The sequence below is a fragment of the Ambystoma mexicanum genome, chromosome 13 (assembly GCF_040938575.1).
Source record: "Ambystoma mexicanum isolate Mex_15411 chromosome 13, UKY_AmexF1_1, whole genome shotgun sequence".
NCBI lineage: Eukaryota > Metazoa > Chordata > Amphibia > Caudata > Ambystomatidae > Ambystoma > Ambystoma mexicanum.
The window spans coordinates 230,289,575-230,300,235 of record NC_090938.1 but is presented as its reverse complement, the minus strand read 5'-3'; the positions used below and the strand labels follow the sequence as shown (position 1 = coordinate 230,300,235).

The window sequence follows — 10,661 nt, the reverse complement described above, 5'->3', positions numbered from 1 at the left end:
AATATATTTCTTCAAACGTCTATAATTAGCCTTTGAAAAACCCAAAATGTCCCATTCCTCTTTCACTTCATCAGCAGATAGCCATCTTCCATTTTTCTCAAAATCACCAATCCATTTCACACCACCTAAGAACCATTCGGCCAGAACAGCATTCTTCCATTATCTCTAATCTTTGGATTTAACCAAACAGGAGCTTGCAGTGATTTCAGAGCATCAACTCCCAACAGCTCCAATAAATTTCTCAATGCTTCCTGTAAAGATTCAGTGGCAGGTGACTTCCCACCTCCCAATTTTCGGTTGAGTAGTCAATAGTGCTCTCGGACTCAACAGGCCAGAAACACTCACCTCCGCAATAGACCAATCATTCAACTCATTATCCAGAAATGGAACAAACGACTGGGCCGAAAACACCAAGTGATAGGCTCGGAAATTCGGCACCCACAGCCCACCACGATCCACAGGTAACTGAAGTTTCCACATTTTGAGCCCAGGAGGCTTGCGATCCCAAATAAACTCCTGCATTAATCACTCAACTTCTTTCCAATAGTACAAACGGATCCTCAGAGGCAACATGGTAAGAATGTAATTCTCTTTCGGGGCTGAAGTCATCTTGAGGGCATTTACCTTACCCCAGAGTGACAAATTTAATAATGACCATCTATCCAAATCCATCTTGAAGTCCTTACAAACCTCCTTCAAATTCTCATCAACCATGTTGCTAACCAACGGTGTCAACCAGATACCTAATCAACGCATTCTCGTTTCGCACCACCGGAAACCCATGGACGTGACCACAGATTTATCACATAAGTAAGTAAAAGGCATGACCTCAGATTTTATCCAGTTAATTTTGTAGCTGGAGGCCTCCTGAAAACTGGTCAAAATTCATATTAAACAAGGCAGTGCGCTACTCAAATCTTGCAAGACAAGCAAAAGATCGTCCGCATAGAACCACACCTTCTGCATAACTCCCCAACAACTTTCTCCACACAACTCTGGTTCACTCCTGAATGCAATAGCCAACGGCTCAATTGCAAGGATGAATAAAAGCGGACATCCTTGCCTGGTACCCCGTTCTAGTCGAAAGGATTCTGATTTCAAACAGTTTGTTTTCATATCCGCTGTTGGATTTGCAAACAATAACTCAATCCATGAAGTTGTTACTTATATTCATCTCGCGCAGAACAGTGTATAAATATTCCCAATTTACTCGGTCGAACACCTTTTCGGCACTGAAATGACTGCAATATCACTAACTGAGTTCAAGGCGTGACCCATAATATGAATAAATTTGCAGATATTGCTGGATGCACCCCTGTTCTTTTGAAATCCCGATTGATTATCATGAATTAATGTTGGAAGAATCTTTTCAATTCTCAAGGCCAGAACCTTAGACAATACTTTATTGTCAGTATTAATAAGACTGATAGGGTGGTAGCTAGATGGTAAGTTGCCATCCTTTGTTTTTTTAAGAAATACTGAAAATGAAGCATGACTAGTACTCTTAGGCATCACACCGTCCTTCTGGGATGCCAAAAACATATCTTTCAATAACTCAAGAGCCGAGTCAGGTAATAATCTGTAAATTTCGACTGGAAGCCCATCAGGCCCCGGGGATCTACCAGTATTCAATTATGGATGGGCCTTTAAAACCATCCCCTTTCTGCTACCACATGAACCTGTGGGCTCTTTAAGACAAGGTAACACTCTACAGGGTGGATGGGGATGGAGAAATTACTCAAACATCAATAATAAAACCGATTCAGGAAGTTGGCAAAAGACTTAGGCCCTCATTACGACCCTGGCGGAAATCGCGGTGCTAAATGCACCGCGGAGCACGGCGGAAAGCTGCCGATAGCGCCATGGAGGATGGCGGATTTTCCGCCCCATGCCGACCTTGGCGGGGCGGTAAATCCCCATCCCCCATTTTACCCTTCCCCATTCCCATTTTTGCCCCATAGGGTATAATGGGAGTGGGGAAGGCGTTAATTGCGCCACCGCAAAATATGGTGGCGTAATTAACATCAAGGTCCCGTAGCGCCATGGATTTCTCCGCCCGGAAAAACCAGGCGGAAAACGTTCCATGGCGCTACGGGAACTCGTAGTAGGGCGGACGGGTCCGCCGCGAATAACGCTGGCGTAAACCCACTCCGCCAGGGTCGTAATGAGGCCCTTAGTCTGTTTTAATAACAATGATCTAAAACAGGGAGTATAACGGACATCTTCGGATGTCTGACAGCAGGATCTCAGCGAAAAACATAAAAAACACAATTATATACTAAAAACTCATCATTAATGTTTTTTTACATGGCAAACTGAAAAAACATATCTGTGTCTATGATTGGGTAACGGGGACATCTAGATATACTTTCTATGAGGGTTGGTGTTGTGATTGAGTCTCTACTGTCAGGTGGACAACTCTGCCCACCCCTAGCGCAAGTCATTGTGAGCGTCATAAAATACACAATGTCTCATTGGATCTCTAAACTATAGGGCTATTTGGTACGTGGTCCTTTATAATTTGTTGCCACTCTTGTACCATTCTGGAATATAATCTACTCATTAGCAGCATGCAAGCTGGTACCCCAGGTGCTGGTGGTTTCGGCCTGATCATGCCTCCCCACCCAAATAATAATAAAATAATAATAATAATTTAGCATTTATATAGCGCTACGAACCCTTAGGTATCTGAGCGCTGCTTATTATTACCCACGGTGTGTGGTGCTCATTTATGGACCTCGGAAGGATGAAAGGCTGAGTTTGGCCCTGCCGGGAATCGAACCTGTGTTAGCAGGCTCTGCACAGATGTCAAAGCGAGCGCTCTATTCGCTGTGCTATCGGACCGGCTAGCCCATCATCAATCATCACTCAAGCTGTCTGCCATGAGACTAGTCTTTGAACTTGGCCTGCTCCTGGGGAAAAAAGGGAGAGTGAGCATGACTTTATCTTCTGGTCTCAGTGTGTCCTGCCCAAAATCTATTTTCATTCAATCATGTGACTGGAGACCATGTTTTGAGCTTCCTTGTTGTATTTAATAATATTAAATTAATAAAACTTGGCACTCAATGACCTTCCGCCACACCTTAACAGGAGCTCGACTCTCGCTTTCTTGTCCATTGTATCTTTTCATTATAATTAACTAGCTTCTTTGCTGCCTTATCCCTTGGATCTGGGCCAGGCAGGCCTCTGATTCTTCTTCCATCTCCAGTCAGGCTTATTCTGCTGCACCACACTTTTCCAGCCCTTCTATTCATGGAGTCCAGTTTGCCCAAACACGATGTGGAAATTTCCAGATTCCTATGCAGATATAAACCTCGGCACATTGCCGCAATCTATTCACTACATAGCCAGCCTTATAATTACTTTGTCTACTTGCATTACTGAGTCTGTACAATAATTAAATGGTTGTCTGTTTCTTCTGTGCTCTTCACACGTATGAACATCATCCCATATATGAAAGTATACTCGATTCTTACTTCGCCATCAGATTCTATATGGTTTATTCATCTTCTTTCTTGTCAACTCTTCTGGAGTGTGTCACTTTGCTTCATGTGACATCACCAGTCTCGTCTTTCATACGCCTTCACAGGCTCTTTAGGGATGTTTCCCAAGAGGCTGTCAGTTCTCCGTGGATACATAAGAATGGTTTCCTTAATGGATATTTTGCTTCAAAGGTTGCTCGTGTTATAGGCATCATTACAGGTGTCTTGCTTGTCACTATTTCCGGTTCCCAACATATAGGCAATTTAGGGGCAGGACACCCTGCAGAGGCTTTTGGCTCCTCCTCTTCACTCCTTTGCAGCTAAACGTCCTACACGAACTCACAGCGCAAGACCAAGCACTCAGGGACTCCCCACTATGGGGTAGAAGTGACAATCCAGGCACCCCTCTCCCTCTAAACAGCAGAGGTCCTGACACCAGGCCTGTTAGGGGTCACCTGCGTTATTTTTGGACCCAGTGGTCCCAGCTTTCTAACGATGCTTGGACCAACATACTCATGCGCTGGACTACAAGATCAATTTTTAATCATTTCTGCTCCCAACAGGCAGCTTTCACACACTGCTCCTTCAAGGGTAAATGCAGCAGGAGATCCAGGAGCTTAGAGCAAAGAGAGTCTTTAAAAAGAGGGGCTATTATGGCGAGGGGGAAGGGCATATATTCCAAAGTGTTTCAGGTGCCCATGCACTGCGGGAAGTTTAGACTCATTATAGAACTGAAGCATCTGAACCTCCTTGTTGCAACACAGTATTGCAAGATGGAATGCCTACAGAGGATCATTCTACTGGTACAGGGCAAGGACTTCCTAGCATCTTTAGATCTGCAGAATGCCCGTTTCCATATCCCGATATGGAGATCACACCAGAAATTCCTGCGGTTTGCCGCGGACATGGAGCATTTCCAGTTCAGTTCTCTCCTATTTGGACTGAAATTGGCCTGATGGTCTTCACCAAAGGTCATGAGTCTCATTGTGGCAGTTCTCCATCTCCAGGGAACACAAGTGTTCCCTTACTTGGACAATTGTCTCCTCAAAGCTCCTCAGCAGGATCTTCTGAGTCGACATGCCACATGCTAGAGAACGTGACACTTCTCATCAACTGGTCCAAATCCAAGTTTCAACCATCACAGGACCTACAGTTCATAGGAGCGAAAGTCTGGATTGCCAAGGGGCAAGTGCTGTTACCAGATAACAGGGCTCTCAAATTACAGGACACTTTGAAACAAGTGCTATCCCGGCACCAGGCCCCAGCCAGAGAATTCTTACGAGTGCAGGGATACATGGCCTCTTGTATCTTCCTTGTCCCATGGGACATGCTCCATTTACGGTCCCTTCTGATCCGCCTCCACAAAATCTGGATGGAGGACTCCATGAACTTCAATGCATCAGTCTCTGTGGAACCTTCTCTTTGGGATAACCTAAAATAGTGGCTTCAGATGCCCAATCTCTTGAAGGGATCCCCTTACAGTTGTCACCTCTGACGATTCTTATCCACCAACGCCAGAAAGATGGCTGCAAAGCCACCTCCTTAGTGGTCTCCCCAGAAGCCTTCCTTCTCCAATGCATCTCTTGTTTCTACCTAAGGTGGTTTCTAATTTTCACAAATCGCCCGAGACTATTCTTTCTTCCTTTTTTTCTGATCCTCTGTCCCTGGAGGAAGAGCTCTGGGCAAATGTGCCCATCAGATGTGCTGTCCTAACGTACCTGGAGAGGAGCAAGGCCTTTCATTTTGCTCCAAGTTTGTCACCTTTGGGGGTCGCTCTGCAGGAAAAAGGCAACAGTACCCACCATTCATCACTGGCCGGGAGATACAATCTCTGTAGCTTATTCTTCAGTGGGTTCTATACCCCCTGGTGGTACACAGGAGAGGTCCACAAGGGGCATGTGAGCATCCTTGGCAGAAAATAGAGGAGATGCACCGGCCTTTGGTACTGGGGTGTTCAGTGTGACACTGCGGTAACCTACAGGACATGGACACTGGAATGTGGTTTGTTGTTTCTTGAATAAATCTGGGGATGGCGGGTGCGCATACCTCCGTCTAGTCTGATGTTTGTTTCCTAGGCCCATCTATTCTCCTGAGCTGGTATACCTCATAGGTAAGTACTGGGACGCGGAAGAGGGATGTAGATGTAATGCTCAGATTACTTATTGGTAATCTTCATTACTCCTAGTCCTACTGTTCTTCATTTCAGTACGACCAGCCAGTCTTTCTCTCCCTATAAATAACTATGACGAATGGGCCTTCCCTGGCAGTTTACAATAACTGTTGGTGGCTGGTGAGGAAGGGTTGTTATGCCCTGGAAGGACAAGGAGGGGCCAAGCAGAAAAAAGATTAGAAAGAGAAAATGGTTCCCGACAGGAGGCAGGGTACATCATAGGTAAGTACTGCAACGAGAAACAGAAATGCAGACCCGCCTGAAAAAACAAAGAAACTCAGCCTCCCTGAAGATTGATGAAGTCATGAAAACGTGCGTTAGGAGGAGAAGCTGAAGACTGGTAACAGAGCGCCTGCCTTCACATCTTTAAATATTGTTCCAGGAGTCCCGGGCTCACAAGGCAGTGCAGCATGGCCACCATGCCTTACATTGGAGAGACACAACCATGGCTTTCCCCCTCCCCCCATCAAGGGGTAGATTTGTGCTATGGCGGGAGTTGTTTCCAGTCACCTGCCAGCAAAATCAAGTGCGAAAAATACAAGTACCAGAATCCTCAGAGCTAATTAACTTGTCACACCTGAAACAGAAATGCAGACCCGCTTGAAAAAACAAAGAAACTCAGCCTCCCTGAAGACTGATGAAGTCATGAAAACGTGCGTTAGGAGGAGAAGCTAAAGACTGGTAACAGAGCGCCTGCCTTCACATCTTTAAGTACTGGGACAAGGAAGAGTAGGACCAGGAGTAATGAAAATGACTGGTAAGCAGGGGTAGAGTGTGAACCAAAAGAGGTCCTGGAAATAATGTTCACAGTGGCCGCGTATTACAGATTTTTAGCAAGCCCAACCGTTTTCCTATGTGAAAATGTGGAAATAAATTAGGTTACCACACAAAAGAGGCCCATGGTGCAGAGACTTACTGGGAAATCTCGAGTTCCCTATAGGCCAGTCCAGCCCTGCAGGTAAGTATTCAGAGCTTTATCCATTCCATTCGGGAGATGCTATTCAAGCCCCGTCTATAATTTTGCATTCAATGACTTGTAGTCCTGGATTTATAATAGGGAAATCTATTATATTTACGGCCAATGTTGGCATGTATGCTATGTCCAAATAAATAACTGGCCGACTGCCTGACCTCTGCCTGCTTCGGGTCTAAATCCCCAACCCCCTGTCCCCCATGGAGACAACAGCTTGCCCCCTTCCACTCTACAAACCTCTCTTCTGCTCATCCTCACACTCACGCAAACATTCAAACATACCTGACCTCCTGCCACCCCGCCCAAATAAACATGTCCTGCTGCCACCACCCCCCACCGCCTTTAGTTTGAGTTCACAAGTTTAATAGTTGTCAAGTTTTCCGTGAGCATGCGTAAGTACTGAAAAGGCCACCCAGTTACGATTTTTCTTTGAATTCTGGCACCTATAAAACAGGACTGGTGGCTTTCTCACACAAGGCCACTGGAAACTTGAGCTTTTGGTTGGGAAGTACACAGGGAGCGGCTCTCTTCAACCTTTACTGATCGACCTCTGTCCTTGGGTCTGTGGAGAATAGATGCGGCAGATCAAAAACTGTCACAATGCTGTGACTCGCTGCAGCGGATAACCCAGATTTAGATTTCAGTGTTAAGTATAATGGCTTCTCACAGAAGCCAACAACGCAGCACAATATACTACCATGCTGCGCCCACAACAAGAATGCAGTCCTTTGGGCGAGTCCTTCGAATGTTTTAACATAGAAAGAAAGTTCCTTCACGGGTTCAGGTGACAATTCGTCTGAACACACAGCACTCCCCGCCACACCTTCCCCTACCGGATAGTCACCTGTGCATTACGTCAACACGACACCCGCCAATCGGAGGAGGCTGGGCTTCCTGGAAGACCCGACAGGTGCAGCCCAGACCAGGAAATCGATTCATCAACAGTGACGGCGGTGATGCGAGCCGCTGTGTAAACCTGAAAAAAAGAGAAAACCTACACGCGCGTCACGGCATCATTCACAGGGGTTCGGGGTATTATTACACCCGGACTCAGCCATGGGAGACGTTAGGTGCGCGTGAGGAACACATGCACCCTCGCACGCCCGAAGAATTGCTGATCCCGGAGAATTCGGAGAACTGCTTTGAAGGCTGGATTTATGCTCTTGGGCACTGCCTTTCAGATGTTCTTGAACGCCCGTGATTTTGAGGAACTGAAGCCCAGTGCCTTTGAAGAACCCTTGAAACCTGGCACACTTGAAAAAACCGCTGACGCAGCTGCATTCGAAGAGCTTCTGAGCACGGGTTTAATATTTTTGAACCCTGATGCCTTTCACGAACTGCCGAACCTCGGTGAATTTGAAGAACCATTCAACACAGGTGACATTTGAGGGGCCCCTGAACCCAGTGCCTTCAAACCTAGACCTTTGAGAAACATTTGAAATCTGGGACCTTTGAGCAACTCCTGAATGCAGGGCCAAATGAGGAATTCTGTAATCCAGTACCTCGAAAAACTCTTGAACACTGATGCCTTTTGAGAAACCCTGGAAATATAAAGCATTTGGAGAACTTTTGAAACCATTTACTTTGGGGAACCAATTAACACTTTTTTCTTTGAGTAAGTCCTGAATTCTGGTGCAGTTGAAGAACTCTGTAACTCCTGAGCCTTTGTTTAACTCTTCAACCTGCTGTCTTTTGAGGAAATCCTGAGCCCCAGTATATTTGAAGACCTCTTGAATCTTGGTGCCTTTGAGGAAATCCAGAACTCTGGTGCTTCTCTGGAGCACCCACACCCTGGTGCATTTGAGAAACTCCTGATTCTTGTGGACTCAATGGACTCTCGAACCGAGAGACACCAAGGAACTCCTCAACCCTGGTTTCTTTTGAGGAACTTCTGAACATTGGTAAATTTGAGCATCTCTTAAACCATGGTGCACACGAGGATATCCTGGGTCCTGGATTGAACCTGCCTTTCCAATTGCTCAGGGAAATGTTTTTTGAAATGTGTTGAGTGTACCCATGGTCAACATAAGAATGTTTCTTATTCAATATTTAGTACAGTTCAGGCACTTCTTCAAGAACAATGGCCCTTTCAAAATGGACTGGCCCAAAAACCGGAAGAGGTGCCAATGAGACTATTGCAAAACTAGGCTGAGACCTCTTTCCACTCCAAAGTTTGTTTTGAAACTTTTCATCGTTTCACCCTTTCCTCACACTGCACATTTGCAAGATGGGACAAAACCAAACCTTGATGTTTATGGTGGACAACAAACCAGATGTGGTCTGCGAGGTGTTCACACAAGCACTGATCCATGCATCCGAGCAGGCCAAGACTTACCTAGGCTTCAAGGACCCCGAGCAGAAGTTGCGTGTCAGCACCAGGACACTGAACGAGGTCTTCCTCATGAGTTTCATCGAATACTGTCAGGAGAAAGGCATGCAGGATCGCATCTCTACCTCCAGGATGACAAAGCAGCAGGAAGTCCTACTGGGTGTGGACTGGATCTGGACTTTGACTGGTAACAACAGAAACACCCAGTTCCAGATTGCTGTGCAGACGGTTCAGCTGGGTCAGGTATTCAGGCCAACAGAGATGGATGAGGACCCATACGAGCGGATCCTGGAGCGGTCCATCACCAGCATGGAGGACGCTGGCAAGACCAGGTACGAGAAACTGCTGGACTTCTGCTCCTCCATCGGGCTCAACTGCACAGGGCTGGTGATAGTTTTTGGAGTGCTGGAGAAGCCAAAGGAGATCCGTGGAGTGCTAAGCAAGCACCTCGGCCACTTCAAGGAGAAGGGTGCCCACATCACAGAAGAAGTATTGGTGCAGTTTCTGAAATCCACTGATAACTTCATAACTGTCAATGAGATGATCGCCAATTATTTATGCAATGGGAAAAAAGCCAACACTGTTGAACGGGTCTATATCAATTTTCTCTAGGCACCCAAGGCTGGTTGACTGCAATTTCAACCTGTTGGAATTCGTATGGGCAAATGCTGATTGGCCAAGAAGACAGGCTGTTACCTCTAAGAGATTATGCCTTCGGCGGAGTAAGTCACATGGCGGGTACTGCACATATTACAGCCCTAAAAGTCTTACAGGGGAACGCCGTGCAAGAAAAAATGCCCTAATTTCTCTACAACCGAGTCAAAACCAGAATGATGTCCTCACTTGCCCAGTTCCTGTAAGGCTTGTCAGCAGATTCTAGCTGTCAAACAATGACCCCAGACATGTTACCATTACAAAGAAGCTTTGCAGAGGGTTCAGTTCCAGGGCAAGCCGGGGATAGTAAGTGCAGGCCAAGCGAGACACACTGGAGTCTACACTTGTGTGTCAAGACTGAAGGCTTGATTTTTAAGTTGAACTGGGACATGAAGACCCCATCCAGCCGTGGGGTCCTGGGACGTTTTGGCGGGCGTGGGGAGGGGTAAGGACATGGTTGTGTTTCCCTCTTTTTTGTGCTGTAAAGGTTAACTCCCCATCTGACATTTTCGTAAATACATTTCCATATTCTTCTCAGGACAGAGTGGTCTTGTTCATTATTTGTGGTGTGTTGTGTATACAGAATGCGTATAGAGGGTGGAGGGCAGGACCACAGGTGAATTTTATTTGGTCATACATATGGTCTGGTGTAGTTAACTGTGACAAGGCAAGAGGGAGTACTATGTGCCTTTTGTGACTGTTCAGTGGTCTCAAAAACGCCACCCTATGCACTTAAGCCCCACCCCAATAGCACCGAAGGGTGTACGTGCAACTTGTACCAGAAGCAGTGAACACCCGATGTTAATTTTAACATTACCCTTTGCAGTGCATCTGGGCCACATCCTTTTTGTGCATGTTGGAAATATAATTTTTTTTTTTATTTACAATATACCCAAAGTCCTTTATAAAACACATTTCTGTTTCTAGCGCTCTCACAGTGCTCTGTAGCCTCGGCTGCGCACTGCTATTCCAGCTTGCAAAAATCTACTACAGTCCAATATTCCTTCTGTCCTCCTGGCTACTGACAAGTTCACAGACCTCTTACAGTGCATC

General features: G+C 46.1%; 1 protein-coding gene across 1 annotated transcript; it reads left to right on the top strand.

The window, feature by feature from the left end:
• Positions 1–7,539: 7,539 nt before the first annotated feature.
• On the top strand, positions 7,540–10,148 carry LOC138521120 (rab15 effector protein-like). Its single transcript, XM_069633687.1, has one exon. The coding sequence runs from the start codon at positions 8,853–8,855 to the stop codon at positions 9,564–9,566; it is 714 nt and encodes a 237-aa protein (XP_069489788.1). The 5' UTR covers positions 7,540–8,852; the 3' UTR covers positions 9,567–10,148.
• The last annotated feature ends 513 nt before the right edge of the window (positions 10,149–10,661 follow it).

Excerpts from the sequence above, each read along its gene's own strand:
- LOC138521120 (XM_069633687.1), top strand. The coding sequence starts at position 8,853 with ATGGGACAAAACCAAACCTTGATGTTTATGGTGGACAACAAACCAGAT.